The 20,211-nt window shown below is 41.2% G+C and overlaps 1 protein-coding gene across 2 annotated transcripts in view; it reads left to right on the top strand.

Moving 5' to 3' along the window:
* Window positions 1-1,544: 1,544 nt before the first annotated feature.
* Window positions 1,545-20,211, top strand: part of gprc5b.L (G protein-coupled receptor, class C, group 5, member B L homeolog) — a 30,299-nt gene continuing 11,632 nt past the window's right edge. Inside the window, exons 1-2 of one of the 2 annotated variants that reach the window (XM_018233903.2) lie at window positions 1,545-1,830; window positions 16,966-17,975. In XM_018233903.2, the coding sequence (XP_018089392.1) occupies window positions 16,970-17,975 (1,006 nt within the window). In that variant the 5' untranslated portion in view covers window positions 1,545-1,830; window positions 16,966-16,969. Of the gene's footprint in view, window positions 1,831-16,965; window positions 17,976-20,211 lie in introns of those variants that run through there. The other variant, NM_001099914.1, reaches the window with a different exon arrangement.

Raw genomic sequence — 20,211 nt, 5'->3', positions numbered from 1 at the left:
TTACACAATTTCACTTTGGAGTCAACATTGAGGGCCCTGTAGGCACTCCTGAATTTAAATTCACTTTAGTGCGAAATCAGGAGTTTGGAGCATTACAGGGGTGATTCGAGCTAATATTTAAATACAAATGACCTTATTTTCAGTGTCAAATTGGGGTAGTTGGGTCAACCAGTAAACCCAAGCTAAGGGCCCAAAACCCCCACTGACAATTTTCACCAGCCACAATTCGCCACCATGGTGCACTGTACACCACACACAGATATGCCTGGACCAGTGGTGCCCACCAGTCCCCCAGCAGGCCAGTCCAACATTGCTTATATCTATTCTCCAGGTAACATATAAGGGCCCCAATATGACCCACAAGTCCAGTTGCGCCACTTTAGGCCCAGTTGTTGACACCATTTTTTTTTAAAGGTACTTGCATCTAAAACTGTTTCCATTTCACTTCCTCATAGTTGTGACTGTCTTATCTCCTCTTGTGTATCACATGCACCGACGCAGCAAACTTGCAAATAAGGAATCAGACTTAGGCTCAGGCCTAGCTGGTAAAATACCTGCCAAGGCCGGGGGCGGTATTACAAATTTACCAGCAATGTAGCTGCCGGTAAATTTGTAATACGATCAAAAGGAGCCCTTGGCCTGCCCCCAATCCCCTGCAACTTACCTTTTCTTTTGCCCCCTCTAGGGTCTCCGTTGTTTGTCCCCGCCCCTTTTTCCATCACGCCCCGCCCTTTTGACGTCACGTCCCGCCCATTTGAGGCCCAGCCCCCCAGCAGCCAGTAAAAATTTTTATAAAAGTTGGCAACCCTGGCTCAGGGCCGGCTTTACATAGCAGGTGCCCCTAGGCCCACTGTCGTTCATCGCCCAGGCCCCTCCCTTTTATTTAATCAGATTTTCATCATCGGGACCAAAGCAATGGGGATAGGCCTACAGGAAATTTTAAAAACTATTGTGTCTACTGCACCTCCCCAGTGGGACCAGTGTGGGTTTGGTTGGGCAGCATGCCGTCCCCTAAAATCCTGCCTCCCTAGGCCCGGGCCTTGGTGGCCTCTCCACAAATCCAGGCCTGCTTAGGCTTCATTTTGACATCAAGTGTTAGAAATGATCACCTCTGAGCACAAAGATTTTCAGTTTCATTGTGCCCAATTTGTGTTAAAATACAACTGTGCAAAATTTCTGCATTGACAAAATTGCGTCAGTAATTGGATTTTACTTCAAAGGTGAACCACCACTTTAAACATGTGCCATACTTTGTGCCCTAAAATCACATGTATCAGTATATTTCTGTTGGTTAGTGGTGTGACTGGGAGCTGCCACACTGATAAAGTAAAATACTATTATATCCTATAACTCCACTAGAAATCATTTCTCACACAGAGCAGAGCTAGTAACTCAACTAAACCCGAGCGAATGATAAATCCCAGACTAATAAAGGCACTTTAGTTCCAAACAAAGAACAAGCCTAGTTTGCGCCACAGGCTAATTCACACAGTCTCCGGCGTCACTGAGGGGGCGTGTCTCGAGTGATAGGGGGCGGCGCTTGAGGCAGCCGTGGTACTGCAGTGAAGTGTTTAGGTGTCAGCAGTTATTGGGGCTTGTGAGCTTTCCCAGGCAGAGGGTCGCGGGAAATCCAGGCAGCCCCCTGTTGGATCCTTGCAAAGTGGCAATTAGATGTACAGCAGGAACAACAGCAGCAGCAGCCAGAGAGGAGATTAGTTCCAGCCCGGGAGATGTCTGCACTGGGGTCCCAGCTACTGCAGAGATGTGACTTCTACTGAGACACACACCGACACCCCTGTGCAGCCCCCTGCGATCTGACTGCAGCTCACTGTAAGTACTTTCTCTTATTATAGTCTACTCTACTGGATAGTAGCTTCTGTATTATAATAGTGTGCCCCCCCTCAATATACAGGCACAGACCCCCCCCAATATACAGGCACAGACCCCCCTATATACAGGCACAGATCCCCCATATACAGGCACAGACCCCCCATATACAGGCACAGACCCTCATATACACAGACCCCCCTATATACAAAAACAGACCCCCCATATACAGGCACAGACCCCCCATATACAGGCACATACCCCCCATATACAGGCACAGACCCCCCCAATATACAGGCACAGACCCCCCATATACAGGCACAGACCCCCCTATATACAAAAACAGACCCCCCATATACAGGCACAGACCCCCTAATATATAAACACAGACCCCCATATACTGCTCATGACAACCCCCCAAATGAATGCAACATTTCCTTATGATTAAAATCTCACTATCCCTTTCCTTTGCCCCTAATAAACACATTCTTGGTGGTACATATAAGAAATATACCGGTGAATATACAAATACACGTAGAGCTTCCAAGTTGATGTGACATATGTTCTATATGAATATTATTAAATGTGCTCTATGTACGTATCAGTACTGAGAACATGGGGGGGGTTTGTTTTTTTAGTGTTGATGTGAATTGGAGTGAAAATACAAAAAAAAATAGGTGATTGGGGGATGTTTAACCCTTACATTGTCAGACTGGACATGAAAAAGGTTCCAAAATGTCCTGTGTGCTTCATTGTGATGACTGGAGAGGGCAAATTTGTGGATGGAGGCTGCAAATTGAATGGAAAAGGCTTTTGGGTTAAATGCAGGAAACAATTCTTGTCGGGTTCTGTATGCACAGCCTGAGCATGTGGAGAAAGCAAGAATATGTAGTGCGTGATCCAGCCTAGCTGTGTCTAAGAATGGAAAGCTCAGGGGGGCATGGTATGTTAGTAAAGGACAGGGGTAATATGATGACTTGCTATGCACCGTTTCTAAAGCCACACTTATTTCTGCTACCAGACAGTTTGGCTGAGAGCTGAGATTGAAAAGGACGGTGGTGTTTTATTTTTTGTTGTCACGTTAATGTGCATGTTGCTGGCTTTGTACTCATACACTGGGACTCTGCAGTGAATATAGTCCTAGATATACAGAAGATATACAGTTCAACCCCCCTTTTACATTTTTCAGGGGCCAGAAAAAAATGGTGTGAAATCCAGGAAAATGTAAAATCAGGGAAATTTATTGTGCATAATATATAGGTGGGACCACAAAGCAAGAAGAAAGACAAAAAAAAAAAAGAGAAATCAGGAGATGTAAAATTGAGGTTTCGCTGTAGTTCTATGCAGTAAGGTTCTGACAGTTTAGCAAAGTTATATAAGCCTTGTCCTTTAGCTTTGCACATAATCTCATGTCGGCTTCTCTCCTGGAATCCCAGTGGGGTTAAGGTGAACCAGGGAAATGTGAATATAATTTTGGTACGGCTGATATACTTTGATAACATTCCTCCCTTCAGTAAAAGCTCTGCATGTTATTGGGAAGTTTGAGAGATGCAATACAAGTGCCTGGGAGGGATGAGAAGAATGCATGGTGCTGCTCTTCCATTGAAATACTGCACTTTCCAATTTACCTGATACTCTGTTATTATTATGATTATTATTATTATTATTAATAAACAGCCCCACTGCTAAATTTTTAAGTGTGATAAAAGTGCCGGCTTTTGAACAAATGCCTCTTCCCCCTATCCACCATATCCAGGGGCAGGGAATATGTTTCTGCCATATATATATATATATAATTAGTGACATTGTGTATATGTCATCACAGTGAGTCCTCAGTAATCCTGAGTCCCCCTGGCACCTGGACCCTTACATTTATCACTTTTTACATCTGGATTGTATCATATAATAATTAGGCGTCTTATGCACTCCTGTGACCTTAACTCATTTTTAATTTTGAATAAACAGTTACTTTTACTTCAAGAGGCGTTGTGCCATCCATTTTCCTACATGTCATATTCATAATACACAAACCAAAGCTGTGACCCTGAACGGGGAACCCTGTCATCCCCACATATCCAGGAAAGCTATTTACAGAGACAAGTGTGGGGCACAAACTGACTTCATAGCTAGAGGCAAAGTGGTGCACAAGCAATTTTTGCTTTCCTGCCATAATAATTGTTTCAAGTGTATTCCACCAGTGTGCATTATATCATAGACCAGCATGTGTTTTATTTTAGATGCTGGATATCTGGAACCTGTGACTGCTCCTAGAGCCGTAAATTTTTAAAGGGATGAAACTATTGGACAGGTTAATATTATGATTTCTCGATTGCAGCTCCATATTCTTGGCAAATTGAAGCGAATTACATGGTTTTCCCTCTGCTTAAGTTTGTTACAGTAACTCCCTGCAAGTTTATGCAGCAGGAATTACAACTTTAACCCCCCCCCCATTTACCCATTTTACAAGCAGCTGCATCGCAGAACAGACTGTTATATGTAACCCGAGATAACACTATAAAGTGTTTACATGTGCTGCTAGATGGAGATTTTATAAATAGTACCAAGCTAGTATAAAGCTTTTACTTACTGAGGATAATGTTACGTGAAGCATCACAACTTGTAAAGGGATGCAGTTGCACAGATTTGGAACAGAAGCAGACCAAGCATGTAGCATGAGGCTTCATTTGCAGCCACACTGAGTCCCCTAAACCAGGGATCCCCAACCGCCGGGCCATGGACACTCCTGCACTGGGCCGCCGAGTCTAGCGCACTAAAACGAGGCCCGTCGAATCCGACACTGGCGCTCCCAAATTGGACATGGTGCGTCCAAACTTGCTGCTGACCCCACCCCCAACCCTGTCGACCCCTGGAACCGAATTAGTAGACAGAGTCAATCTCATATAATAATGGTATGGGACTTGTTATCCAAAATGCTCTGGACCTGGGGTTTTCCTGATAAAGGATCTTGCTGTAATCTCCAGACCTTGAACATTGAATAAATCCAATAGAATTGTTTTGCCTCCAGTCATATCTTACTTGGGATCAAGTACATGGGACTGTTTTATTATTGCAGAGAAAAATGTGAATTACTGCATTAAAATGGAATGTACGGCAGATGGCCTTCCCATAATTCGGAGCTTTCTGGATAATGGATCCCATACCTGCACTGGTCCCCTTTTGCTGAGGCAAGCAGTTCAACAGCCCATGATCATTGGCATCTGGCATTTACCTGGTTTTCTGGTCTTTCTATGAAATCCTAGATAAAGCAGTTGCTCATCCTCCATATTCAGTGAAAGCACTGTGTACTTTTTGTGTGTGTTTAAAAGTGGGGTGAGATGCAACACGTTGATCCCCTGGATTTCATTGTTAAGTTATAAAAAGTAGCAATAACAATAAATGTGAAGCCTTACAGAGCATTTGTTTTCTTGGTGGGGTCAGTGACCCCCATGTGAAAGCTGGAAAAAGTCATAAGAAAAAGGCAAAAAAAAAACAGATAAAAAGGGACAAAATGAATGCCAATTGAAAAGTTGCTTAGAATTAGCCATTCTCTAATATACTAAAATGTAACCACCCCTTTAAATGTACTTGTGCATCAAGATTTACATTTAAACCCAGGAAATCATCAGTGCCGTCCAAACCCTTCTACAGAGGCACATTTACCACTGCTTGTTTTATAAATACACTTAAAAACCTTTTATTAGCTGCCATCAACGTTTGCCTTTGGTCTCATACTGAACATTTTAGGAGAAAAGACGTAAAAATGTGATGTTAATTAAACAGAGCGTATGCAGCAATTGTCTCACAATGAGCCGTTATCCCAGATTTCTACTCCTGGCCCAGGCGGAAGAGGTTAAACAGTTCCAGAACACAACAACAGCGAGGGGTCAGAAGGCAATTACCCCGAGGCGTCTAAAAGCCAAAAACAGTCCTAATGAGCTAAGCATACTTGATGTCTCTGTGGCGTTTGCAATAAAACACAGAACCCACGAGTGCAACAAAAGTGATTCCCTGATGTCTGTCAGATTTCATATTGTGATATAATTTGCTGTATTTCTTTCTGCATCCAGTAATCATGTAGTTATATATCCACCACTCAATATTGAATTCATTGTTATTCACCCCTGGTCGCTGGGATAATTTTACATGCAAATCTCTATTACCAGGGCCGGACTGGATTGGTGGGAAACCTGGAAATAAAACTGGTGGCCCCTGCTGGCCCAGACCCGAACCCTGCTGGCGCTCCCCCAGGCTGAATTCCCTCCCCCAAAGCGTGGTTTAATTTACGCTCTCTTGGGGGAGTGCGGCCCCTGTAGGGGGGGTGTGGGGGCCCTGCACCCACCAGTCCGACCCTGTCTATTACTGTTGATACCCTTTATTTATGTAGCACTGAGCACTTTAATGCAGCACTTTGCAAAAGTTGTTCACATCATGGTTCACATCAGTCCCTGCCCCAGTGAACTATATATAAGGTTGTCCAATATGTTGCCTTCTATCTCTTATAATACATCTATGGGACCTGTAATCCAGAATCTTTCTTTAATTTGGCTCAATAAAACCATTTAAATATTAATAAACCCAACAGGCTGGTTTTGCTGGCAATAAGAATGTATACAAATTATATCATAGTTTGGACCAAGTACAAGTTACTATTTTATTATTACAGAGAAAAGGGAAATCATTTTTAAAACATTTTGATTATTCGGATAAAATAGTCTATGGGAGATGACCATCTATTAAAGGAGAAGGAAAGTTGTTTACCACTTGGGGTGCCAAATTTTAGGCACCCCCAAGTGAATGTATTTACTTACCTACAACCCCGATCTGGTGTTACTATCAGCAGAAAACTGCACCGGCCCGGGGTTATGCCAGCGAGCACCACGTAGTGCTTATCTTCTACTTCTTCAAATTTCCCGGGGCAGACGCATGCGCAGTAGAATAAAAAAAAAATAAATGACTTTTTAGTTAAAGTTCGGCTTTTCACTCTAATGCGCATGCACAGCTGCTAGCTAGTAGAAAGAAGAATTAGGAAGAGAAGTGCTTTGTGGTGCTCACTGGAATAACCCAATGCAGTGCAGTTTTCTGCTGATAGGAGCACCGGCCCGGGGGTTTCAAGAAAGTAAATACATTCACTTGGGGGTGCCTAACGTTTAGCTACTGAAGAGAATTATTGAATGCAGGAAAAACATGGCAATTGTTAAGTGAGACTGTACCATTTGAGAGCATATGTTGAAGCTAGGCCAAGGAAACTGAAGGATTCTTAATGAGGATTAAAGTCATAGACAAATGCATTATGTCCACTACAATTAAAAAGACAAGATAAGCTTCTTAAAGGGCCGCCGTACCATCATTTTTTAATTTCCCCCCAAGGCATTGTCTCATGAAAATATTAAGATCTGAATGTGCATTTGTTTGTTTGTGTTTGTTTTACAAGCTTCTGTGAAGCTTCTCTAGTTCTGATATCAGTTATAATCTTGTGTAAGCAGCCATTGTGTTTCTGGACAGCTGGCTCAAACTCCTTGTCACCTGCCACCATTCTCCATTTGTGATTTAATCCCATTACAAGAAGCCAGAAGGTTATGGCCTTGCAGTCCTAGGAAATATAATGATATAAGCTCAGTAATGGTACCCATTAATGGTACCCTACATAGCAGGGAAAACTTACTAGGGCTTTTCATTGCCTGTGCGGAGAAATTACATAAACTTATTACAATATATATTGGAGTTACAGTGTAGTCCATGTCAGTCCGTTTCTCTGTATATATTTTCCTTTTCAGCAAGCTTGACAAATCCACACATCCTTGGTACAGAGAGAATGCCACCTCAGCCGACAGCTTGTTCTTGTACATAGTTCTAGTGGAAGACTCCGAGTGTGAAGGCTTCATTTCTTCTTGGTATTATTGCTGGTAACTGGAGAACCAGAACTGGTGTTTATTGGAGAGAGACATAGTTAATCTCTGTGTTGTCCAGATATGTTTAGTGAATGAATCAAATTTCTTGCTGTATAGAGTCAAAGCCCAAAGACTTTCCACAAGGTTAAACTGGAAGCCCGTGGACCAGATTTGTCCTCCAGAGGATTTTTAGAGCCAACATAATTCCCAAGGGCTCCACTGGCTTCTCTTAATGACTTGATAATGTTAATACAATCCGGATCTCGAATGTGTGAATAATCCTCCCACTGCACTGGAAAATATGAACTGTGCTGCTCTATTCCACCCCATATTTACAGCTGTTTGTCTTAAAATACTACGGCTTTTGACAAATAAAGTGGCTTCTTAGTCCCCATCAGGCGTAGACTGGCAATCTGTGGGTTCTGGCAACCGCCAGAGGGGCAGCTGTAAGTTGCCATAGACTGTATTTATTGGGCTGGTTGGGGCTGTCTGAACTTCTGTGTACCTGAGATTCTCAGTCCAGACTTGGTCGCCATTGCCTGCTCACTTCTATTTTCTATCCTTCTGGTCCTGGAGTAACCAACCGCCCAATTACATCTCAGTCATTAAGTTTTGCTCCACTCCCAGGCTGGTATAGTGTGAGGAACATCTCATATAAGGCATATATTGACAGGAGAGCTTACCAAGGAGAGAAGGATAATTATGACAGCTAGAGATAATGGTGCTCTATGTAAGGTAAAGTAGAATTAGAAATGGCTTTATAGATGCTACAGTAACACCAATAGAACTGGCATTATATCTAACTAGGCAATATTATTTAATGCTGAGGCCACTGTGAAATTCAACTAAAAATAATTTTAGCATGATGTAGACAGTGTTTATATTTTTAATTATTGATTTTTGTTTCTGTTCTCGGGCTTGGAATTCTAACTGGTATCTGGCTGCTTGGGTTTAATTACCTAAGTAACCAAATTCAAGACAACTGTTTCTTGTTTAGAACAGGTCCATCTAAAGATAGTAAACTTTTATTTAAAGTTGATTGTACCATATTATGCGGGGCGGGGGTGTATGAGGCCACAGTACTATGGAGTGCTATTTGACTCTATATTACAGATCAGTATATAATGGAGAATGATGAATGGATAAGAAACCTAATTTATTATACCCATTATACCCTACTCAGTTTTATGTCCTGAGTGACAATGGTGAAATATGGATTTCATCGCTGGTGCTTATAGGAGAAGGAAAGGCTTTGTGCACTTGGGGGTGCCAAATGTTAGGCGTCCCCAATTGAATGTATTTACTTACCTGAAACCCTCGGCTGGTGCTCCTATCAGCAGAAAACTGGACAGCCCGGGGTTATACCAGTGAGCACCACGGAGTGATCCTCTTCCAGCTTCTTCTTTCTTCAAACTTCCTGGAGCAAACGCTTGCGCAGTTTAACGAAATAGCTGACTTTTTAGTTAAAGTTCAGCTTTTCGTTCTACTGCGCATGCACAGCCACGCAAAGAAGGTGGAAGACTGAAGAGGATCACTCCGTGGTGTTCACTGGTGTAACCCTGGGCTGGTGCAGTTTTCTGCTGATAGGAGCACCGGCCCGGGGTTTCAGGTAAGTCAATACAATCACTTGGGGTGCCTAATATTTGGCATCCCCAAGTGCAAAAAGCTTTTCCTTCTCCTTTATGGATGAGCGTTGCTTTTCTTCAGCTTGATTGTATATAGACTAAACAAATTAGGAGCCTTATCTTTTGTGTCTGCTGTTTTGTTATGTGACATAGCAATAAACAACAGAATTCTCTTGAGAACAAGCAAAGGGTGCCCTACAAAGTACTGATATAAAAGGAACTGCAGCCTCTGCAGATCATCAGGAGTGTGTGTGTCTCTGCATCAAATTAGCGCATTATTAATGCAGGTCTGATTAGTCGGCGAAACCATAACCCCACCACGAACAGGGGCAGAATTTCTATAGAATCTGGGATCCTGAACCAGAAAAGAGTCAAGTGTTATTATGCAGGGGCGGAGAGATGGTAAAATAAGCATTCCTTCTTCTGCATACCAAGCAGATATTTCTTTGTTTCTCAGCCTTGTGGAAGCAGATGTCTTCTGTATGTCGGAGATGGGAAGTCATTGAAAGGAGCCCACCTCGCTGATGGGGGACAGCATATTAACTGCAATAACACTGCTAATAGGTTTGGCAGGCGCTTCTAATTTATTCCTGCCAGGGACGTTGTTGACATTCGCGTCTCTGCATCTTGTGATCTGTTAAAGAAAAGGAGATTTTTTTAAAGACATGGATGATTAAACATGGAACCTTAGGGAAAAGCAATGAGTTTCCTTTGTCACCCACATCATTAAGCATATTAATACAGGCACTATTAGACTACTCTATGATATACACTCTTATTATAAGCTTATTTATAATCCTGAGAACAAGAGCAGCAAACAAACTATTGGCCTGCTTCTCTGGAAACAGGCCCATTGATTGGCTTAAGGGCTGCACAATGCAGTATCTCATTGGCCTTAATTTGACATATGAGAAGTACTAGTATGAGCCCTCTCTCCTGCAGTTCACTGTCAGTTTTATTGCCCTTTAATAGCAGCAGGAATCACTTTCTGACCCCTGAGGAAGGCGTCTGGAGCCACCAAAGGAATTCCTGTAAAACTAGGCCAGTGTTGGTGGATATGATCATACAAATAGAAGCTAGTCTGACAGATTTCAGCAGAATTGAGCAGCGATTACTCTTTCTTTGGCCACTCGGTAGACCACCAGCAATGCCATTGGGTTGTCTGGGCTATCATCGACTTGTTCAGCCAAATTGTACAGATTGATTGGACAAATGGCAGCTGCCTGGTGTGGCCCTAGAAAGTGTTTTTTCCCCAGGCCCATTGCATTTGCTTGCAACCCCCGTACAGACAGCTCTCTTGGCACCCAGTTGGTTAAGCGGCGATGCAAAGAAACTGCTGAGCTTTTGTTATCGGATTGTGACTTTTTGTCCTGCTGAGATAGGGATAGAAGAGAAGACAATGTCCCATTGAAACACAAACAGAGAGTAAAACAAGCTTGATAGGCAGAGCGTTAATGCTTTTATATCTCTGTACACAATGGTTAACCTGTTATGGCATGTGGGGGAGACTTCTAGAAACACCGTTCTTTATTTCTACATCCTTAATTCTCTGTGTGACCTCTGCATTTGTATGGAACGCACGAGTGTAGAAAGAAACACTCATTGTATTTATCTTCCTCTCCCCTGGCTGAATTATTTTTATTCATTTGCCTAATGTTCTTAGTTAAGCGAGCAGCCTTCTATGCAAATAACACAGCCAGGCAAACACATTGGGGAAAGAGAAACTGGATAATAGACAATACCAGCTTTCACGGGAAATGTTTGCCTAAAACAACTGTTTTTCACTTCTGCTTTCTACTCCCTGTGAATATTGTGTTATTCATGGGAATGTTTTTCCTTTTGCAGAAAATATCATAAAGTATATATTATGTGATGTGATATCAGAACATATTGTTTATAACTTAAATAAACCCATATGTAAGAAAAGGTAAACAAGTGCAATAAGGGGTTGTTCACCTTTAAATTAACTTTTGGCAGTTGGTCTTCATTTTTTAGGGGCCTGAATAGAAATATATGTATTAACAAATTGCAGTAACAATAAATGTGTAGCCATACAGAGTATTTGTTTTATTTAGATGGGTCCGGTGACCCCCATTTGAAAGCTGGAAAGAGTCAGAAGAAGAAGAATTAAAAAACTATAAAATAAATAAATAAGACCAAATGAAAAGTTGCTTAGAACTGGCTATTGTATCACATGCATACATAAACGTTTGCTTAGAGGTGAACCACCCCTTTAAACAGAAGTCCTGCCGCAATATAAAGTTAGCCTGGTAGTTCATTAATTCAGGGTACAAATGTAAGGAGTTATCACTGGGAAAAAAACTTAACCTCACTGCCGCGCTCATGTGCTTTTTTATATCATGCAGTCTTTTATTCTATGTATTATTGATTTAATTCAAACAATGTCCAACAGAACTAAAAAAAACAAGAGTTAATACCAGTGTACCACCCAAATGACATGTTTGCTTATGAAGCATCAGCTGTAAATATAATACAGAACAAATATGTAATACACACCCACATGTTATTTATATAGGTTATTTATAGCAATGTTTCTAATGAAAGTGATATAGGGTTACATGGCAGAACACTAGATAAGAGGCTATTCGGTATACTTAATGACAAAGAACACAAGCTACAGTCACCCATGGCAGGTGCACCCCTAAACAGGGACACTATATGTTTGAGTAAATAAAGTACTTTGGATTTTACCGCGGCCTGGAGTCCCGTTAAGTGCGTGCCTATCGTACGGTGTGGTTGATCCCCTAAACAAGGAGTCTTTCAGAAAAGTGGCTACAGTTGAAAATGGTGACCCCCTATTTGTTCCTTGAATATTGTTAAAGCTGCTCACTCCGAGGCTGCAAGTTTACAGTATACGGTATTGTAATGACAGGGCCTGTGTGTAATGGTTGGCACCCTAAATCTAGAATTGATGCCAAGCACCCTTGTCGCGGCTCGTGCTTCTGCCTGTAGCAGCCGCCTTTGGCCTCGGGAGGAGCCCTCAGCTAATCAGATGCCGCCAGGTCTTAAAACGAGAGGTGCAAGGCAAGGGGGTTCTAGACAGGTAGAGGGGCACAACTGTAAGCAAAGTCTTTGGGCAGAAGGTCATGGTACAAGGCATAATAGAGTAATAGAGTAGTTATATCAGGCCGGGACGGGGCAGGCAGAGAGTAAACATAATCAGGCAGGCAAGGGTCAAACCAGGAAGTCAATCAGGAGGGTTAAGCAGAATCGAAGTCGGTAATCAGGCAAGAGTCAGGATAGTCAATAGCCAGGCAGGGGTCACAACAGGAATCAAAATACAGATAAATCAGCTCAATAGCACAGAAGCACCAGGAACAAGATCCTATAACGGGCAAGGTCTTGAAACCCAAATGAGCCTTTTATAGTACTGGATTTTTGCGCCATTGCGCGCCGGCGTCATCACGCCAGCGCGTCCGTGTCAAAAAATGAAACGAGACGCGCGCGCTCTAAGGAACCGGCATGGAGGCAGAAGCCACACCACTGCTGCACCACTAGACCACCAGGGTGAGTGATATTTGTTACACTGTGTTTACCACAGTCTAGTACTAACCACAGTAAACTATCAGCATTTACTGGTTAGTCTGGAAGGTAAAAACTTTTCTGTTTACAGGTGATTAAGGACTGAGCAAATGCTTTTATAAACTGAACAGAGCACTAACCATCACAACTCAATCCCAAGTACGCTGTCCAGTAACTGCCACTTGGCAAAGGTTCTTCTCTTTCTGCATCATTTGAAATCCTGGCAGGGAAGGAGGGACTACAACACTGATGTTATAAATTATAACAACTTCTCCACAATTTACAGAAAATCACATGTGCAGGGAATTGTGGGGTTTGGAGGATGCAGGCTGAGGACAGATGGCTGCTGATACAAAGTAACAGTAGTCAGTCAGCTCAGCAAAGTAGTCAGACAGATCAGCAGGAGAGCAGGGGGCTAGGCTTAGGGAACTGTCAGAAACCATTAAAAATCATGAAAAGTCTGCATATATTTTTTAATTGATATATACTGCAAAGTTGCTTGAAATTATGTTTACTTTTCAAAAAGCTTAAGTTATGTTTGCGTGGCGTTCCCCTTTAATCATCTGGGTGTCATCATCATTATTTCAGGAGTCATTCAATATAATGACTCCTTCTGGCTAAATTGCAAAAGTGCAAAAAAGTTTTTATTGTGATACATATAAAGAGAAGGCGAAGGAGTTTGTCAGATGAGCGATGCGTCAGTTAGTTACAGTTTTTATTTTGTTTTTAAGTATCCCTGGAAACAAAGTCCTGAAATAGTTTGGAGGGTTCAGTGTTTTGAATAAAGTAGTTATTAGGCTGACAAAAGTTCACCAACATTTACACTTAAATCATTGTGTATTTTCCCTAAAAATGACACACGCTGATGCTGATTTATGCCAGTAATGTGTTCCTTCCTGTGCCAGAGGGATTTTCAGTAGATCTAGCAACAACAGAAAAGCAAGAGAGGTATATTAAAGGATATATAGGAGAAAGAAACAGATTTTATATTTGGGGTTATCTTATTTTATTTTTGGGGTTTCTTTAAGCACCTTAATATAATGCTACCATTCTCCCATCTTCTTAACAGCAACGAGGCTCATTTGGAATGGTGAGTTCCATTGCTGATTCAGGTTTGGGATCAGTTATCCGGAAACCTGTTATTCAGAAAGCTCTGAATTACGGAAAGGCCGTCTCCCATAGACTCCATTTAATGAAAATAATCCAAATTTTTAAAAATGATTTCCTTTTTCTCTGTAATAATAAAACAGTACCTTGTACTTCAACCCAACTAAGATCTAATGAATCCTTATTGGAAACAAATAGTAGACTTCAGGTATGAAGACCCAAATTATGGAAAGATCCGTTATCTGGAAAACATTCTGGATAACAGGTCCCATACCTGTAATTGCTCATCACTAAAGCCAGTGAGTATGACCTTTCGTATAAACACCAGAATGTTGCCTTAAAGGGCATGTAAAGTCTAAAATAGAATAAGGCTAGAAATGCTGTATTTTGTATACTAAATATAAAAATGAACTTACTGCGCCACAAGCCTAATCAAACAAATGATTTATCAAAACAATTTATGCTTTCAAAGTTGGCTACAGGGGGTCACCATCTTGTAACCAAGACTGTGCACATGCTCAGTGTGGTCTGGGCTGCTTAGGGATCGTCATAAACAAAGCTGCTTGAGTTCTGCATGGCTGGGAAGTAAGGCGGGGGTTCCCCCTGCTGTTCATAAGTTTGATTGTTTCCCTGCTCAGCAGTTAGGGACCATCTGACAATTCCTATCCACAGCAGTAAATGAAGGGAGAATTTCACTGCATACAGTCAGCTTTCTTATAAAAACGGTACACATTTTTTAATTACAGTATATTGGAGATAGGTTTCTTTTTCATTAAAGAAAGTAAAAATGGGATTTTATTTTTTGCCTTTATATGCCCTTTAACCAGGAGTTAAACGTGTGTGTATTTATATATATTAAGTAAATTGTTGGCGGTGGACTGTAATGCATTTCTTTCAATGGTTATTGTCTGCCGTACTGATAATAAAAACAACCTACAGCCTATGATATGATAACGACTCACTGAAATATGTATTATTCATTAGGAAAACTATTAAGGCAATCTCTTCTGACTAAATAGCCTGTAATAACTCATTATTACTGTTCTTTATCCCGTGTTTAAACAAATCTTACTAATCATAATAATTCCGCTGTTAGCATTAGCATTATATATTTAGATTTTTTTCCCCTTGATTTAATGATTGGTGCGAAATAGGCATTTTATTGCTGAATACAACAGATTCAGGGTGCAGGTTTGATGCTGAAGGTGAATAGGGTGACATTAATACAAGTATGGGATCTGTTATCTGGAAACTTGTTATCCAGAAAGCTCCAAATTGCTGGAAGACCATCTCCCATAGAGTCCATTATAAGCAAATAACTCAAATTTTTAAAGGTGATTTCCTTTTTCTTTGTATTAATAATACAGAAACTTGTACTTTTTTCCATCTAAGTTACTGTCCATCTTTATTGGAGGCAAAACAGTACAATTGGGTTAATTTAATACTCAAGTTACATTTAAAGGAGACACAAACCCATGCTACTAAAATCCCCTAACCTACATAGACCCTCTCCCTGCTCTCCCCAGCCTAGGTGGTACCTTTGCTAAATGCACTTAACTCTTTAATTACCCCTTGGTGCAGATTCTGTCCAGCGGAGTTCACGGGCTCCATCTTCAGCAGCTTCGGTAATCTTCTGGTCTTCTTCTAGCACTTCGGCAATTTCCGTGACTTTCGGCTCATGAAGTTTATCACAGCACAAGTCATATGACTGGGGGCACCTGGGAAACTGACAATATGTCTAGCCCCATGTCAGAAATTGAATATTAAAAAAATTGCTTGCTCTTTTGAAAAATGGATTCCAGTGCAGAATTCTGCTGGAGCAGCACTATTAACTGATGCATTTTTCTGTTTTCCTGTAACAGAATCCCTTTACTAACGATCTTTATACCATAAGTCTGCTAAAAACCATTTAAACATTAAATAAACCCAATAGGATGGTTTTGCCACTAATATGGACCCATGCAGCTTAGTTAACATCAAGTACAAGGTACTGTTTTATTATTACAGAGAAAACAGAAAAAATTTTAAAAATCAGAATGCATTGCTTAAAATGGACTCTGTGAGATGTGGCCTTGCTGTAATTTAGAGCTTTCTGTATAATGGGTTACCAAATAAGGGAACATGTACTTTAGAAGACAAGGTGTTGCTTGGACAAACAGTGACTGTACTATAGAGCTAACAGTGAAAATTCAGAATGCATTGGATAGTGGCACAATGAAAAAGTGGCCCTTAGAATAAGCAAAGGCCAAGGTGTTGGCCAACACCAGGAAAAGAGAGTGTTGAACAACGCTGAAAACATTGAGTGCATGATCCTTTTAGCTTTGCCCCACTGCTAAATATGAACGGTGAGGTAAGTCTTTAGCAATGTCTCAAGTGCTTCACCTTTGCATTTGTAAGTATGTGAAGGATTACTTGACTTGTCATTTTTGTAAGGGTACATTGACCTAATTGGCATTTGAAATATGTGTGTCCAGCAAATAAGCCCTGGGCTATTTCCAGTCCTGTGCCCTTGAAGAAAAGTGCTATAAAGTGTTCAATTTTATCGGCGTTAAGCAAATGTTAAAGTCGGTGTTAATATTCAAGCCCATCAAGTAAACAATACATTGTGTGAGTGTATTTAAAAGTATATAATGCTTTAAGGTTTAGTAAAGTTGAGCTTGCTATGAACACAGAACATCCCCTCTCATCATATTTCTATTTAGACATATGGGTGAGTGCCATATTCTTGTCTTGGCCAAGGCATTCATAGTAGTTACCTGCTGAATAGCATTTGTAGTGGTGAAAAGTGTGTGTTACTCTCTTGAAGTCTACTATGCACAATGGCACTGATTGTAGGCAATAATGTCACCCCTTGTATTGTATTGTTTATTTAAGACACAGTTCATTTGTCTTGTGTGTCTCGAATATCAAGGATGACAGGAGTATATGGTGCTGATAACACAACTCATGTTTCCTCTAATTTCCATCCTCTACAGAAAAATGAAAACTCATCCAGTTGCCATCCTACTTCTCTTCTTTGTGATTGGCTATGGCTCTTCTGAAAACTCCACCACTTCAAGAGGTTGTGGGCTGGATATCTTCCCCCGCTACGTGTACCTTTGCGATCTGGATGCCATTTGGGGAATAGTAGTAGAAGCTGTGGCTGGAGCAGGCGTGTTGACCACCTTGTTGCTGATGCTGATTCTACTGGTGAGACTTCCCTTCATCACTGAAAAAGAGAAGAAAAGCCCACTTGGAATACATTTTCTTTTTTTGCTTGGAACGCTTGGACTCTTTGGTTTAGCTTTTGCCTTTATTATACAGGAGGATGAAGCTATCTGCTGTTCCAGGAGGTTTTTATGGGGAGTCCTTTTCTCTCTGTGTTTCTCTTGTTTACTTGCTCAAGGTTGGAGGATCCGCAGGCTTGTCCGCCATGGGAAAAGTCCCTCTGGGTGGCATATGTTTGGAATGGTGATATGTCTAATGCTGGTACAGGTCATCATCGCAGTAGAGTGGATTATCCTTACAGTTGTCCGAGACAGGAAGCCGGCTTGCAGTTATGAGCCGATGGATTTCGTAATGGTTTTGATTTATGTTATGGTTCTGATGGTGGCCACCTTGGGCCTTTCATTTTTTACTCTCTGCGGGAAGTTTCAGAAATGGAAAAAAAATGGAATATGCCTTATTATTACAACATTTCTTTCTGTTTTAATCTGGGTATCTTGGATGACCATGTACTTGTACGGTAACAACGAACTCAAGAGAAGCGATCAGTGGAATGATCCCACATTGGCCATTGCGCTGATATCTAGCGGTTGGGTGTTTCTCATTTTCCATGCTATCATTGAGGTCCACTGCACCATTCTCCCAGCCCCGCAAGAAAACACAACAAATTATTTTGATACCACTCAACCTCGTATGCGGGAGACTCCTTTTGAGGAAGATATTCCGCTCCCACGTAGCTACATGGAGAATAAAGCTTTTTCTATGGATGAACATAATGCAGGTAAGACAAGTAGTTCTCTTCCCCACTTACTGCAAGAAGTTTATAAATGAGGAATGAGATGTCTGTTTCTACCTAGTATTTGCATGATTGATTTATATGGTGTCAGAGCTGTGTAATCTAGTTCCATAATTTCTGCCCGCTGTACAGCCATGGGATTGTACATTGATTGTGCATATGTGTCAGGGTTTCCTCTGCCTTGCTTAATATCTACTGTGTTCATGGATTTAACATCATCATTCCGATATATCCTGAAGAGATACAGTCATAAATGCAGCTATTGGTGAGACAAAAACAGGCTCAATTTTAACATCACTCTAATATCAGATGCAGCTGGGGTTGACCTGGTCTATAAGTAGAATCCCATTTTATAAAACAAGTAGTAAGAATAGAAGCAAATACAATTGATGTGGATTGCAAAGCTGTGGATGCCTCACCAGTGGGTACTTTCCTATTTTATTGTGCTTGGGAGTCCAATGTAAATTTTGGTGAGGGAGAGCATTGCCAAAAGCTTATTGATCTTCGCAAATACTTATTTTATTCTGCACTCAAATTACTTTGGGAGGTTATTGAAAACTTGAATAAGAGTTTGCAGCCCAATAAGTTATTTTCAACTAGCTGGAGCAGGTATAGATGGTGAACAAGCATTTTATCCAAATATTATTGCTCAGCTGTCAGTTATTCTCCTATGGGAATAGCCAATCAGGGGGAATGTTATGAGTTCATTTACTGTCGTGCAAAAAACAAGAATTAAAAAAAAGATCAATACAGCTTGTTTTCAACACAATGCAGAATTCCCTTACTAAATTCTAGCGTAACTGGGCCTGCTGTAATAAGACTCGACCTATATTAGAAGTTAAAAGAAGTGCAAAGGTCCATGCCATTTAGTAACTTGCATGCAAATGGACCTTTAACTTCAGGGGTGTCACATGGGTGTACATTTGTAGACCCTTTGCATGTAAACTAGTGCAACAGTAAGCACCTGTTGAGGCAGCATGCAAATAGAGCTGTGTACTTGCAACCTAAGGTGTAAGGTGCAGAGATCCCATGCGCCAGCGCAAACTACCCCAAGCTTTCATCATCCAACTGGTGCAAAGCAATAGTATAGATTAGCCCAAGGAGGCCCATGCATGTTACTTGTATGGCTTTCTAATTAGAACAAACATAGGGGCTTCTGTTTTTAATGCCACCCTCCCAACTATATCTCATGTACTTGGATGAGATGAGGAGAGGCTGAATATGTCACTTAGACAGTGCACTTTACTTACAGTATCTACAATAAGGAGACAAATGCACTGCACCTAACAATCATTAATGAGCCCTATTCTATTGCAAAATATCTGCTTCTTAGTAGGAGTAATCTACCTACTCAAGAGATGACTTTCTGTGTAGAAACTGTAGTTCAAAAACCACCTCTAGACCAAACCGGATTGTGAATGTCAAACTTAACAATGGAGTTTATAGTGAGCATTTTATAGAGCCAGGAAGAAACTAGTACTTGTTACCTTGGATTCCAGTCTGTAGGTGGGAAGTGGTAGGCATCAAAGGCTTGTATGTGGGCTTATCTGAAGAGGAGCTTGTGTAAAGAAATGTAAAGGGTCATTTGAAACCTTGGACAATAGCATAATGTTCTAGTGTTAAGTGGTCATAAATTCCATTGCTAAAGAGCTATGTAAATGGCTTACCAGCAGGAGGTAAAATAGAAAAGGTAACCCCTCCTCCTGGTGTGACCAATATATTGAGCTAGTAGTAATAGTAGTAATAGTACCTCTTCTGTAGTGCTGTTGGGGCCAATCTTCCACAGCAACATGTTGCTCACCGACCTTTTGGAGGTTGCTCTCAGCAGGAGTCAAAGCAGGTGCTCGTGTTTGAATTCCAGGCCTGGGGGAAAGTTTTGGTTGCATACAAACCAGATGTACTGCCAAATAGACCAGCCAGTCCATAAAGGGGCTACCCAATAGCCAATCACAGCCCTTATTTGGAATCCCCAGGAACATCATTCATGCTCCTCACTGCACAAAACATTTACTGGGCTGATAACCCCAAAAAAGTACTTTATATATATTTATAGATGGCATCTATTTGTCTGGCAATAGAACATATGATGATTCTTAGCATCAGCTGGTTTATTTTGTATTTATCCTACAGGTGTGGAGAGGCCCATGAATGCCATTTGATCTTTGCGCAAATTATTTAGAAAACAGTTAGAGTTCTTAATTGGTACTAAAGCCTATGGTAC

Source organism: Xenopus laevis, chromosome 9_10L, assembly GCF_017654675.1.
Source record: "Xenopus laevis strain J_2021 chromosome 9_10L, Xenopus_laevis_v10.1, whole genome shotgun sequence".
In the NCBI taxonomy this organism is placed as follows: domain Eukaryota; kingdom Metazoa; phylum Chordata; class Amphibia; order Anura; family Pipidae; genus Xenopus; species Xenopus laevis.
The sequence above is the reverse complement of the archived record's forward strand: the minus strand, read 5'-3'. Positions and strand labels throughout refer to the sequence as shown.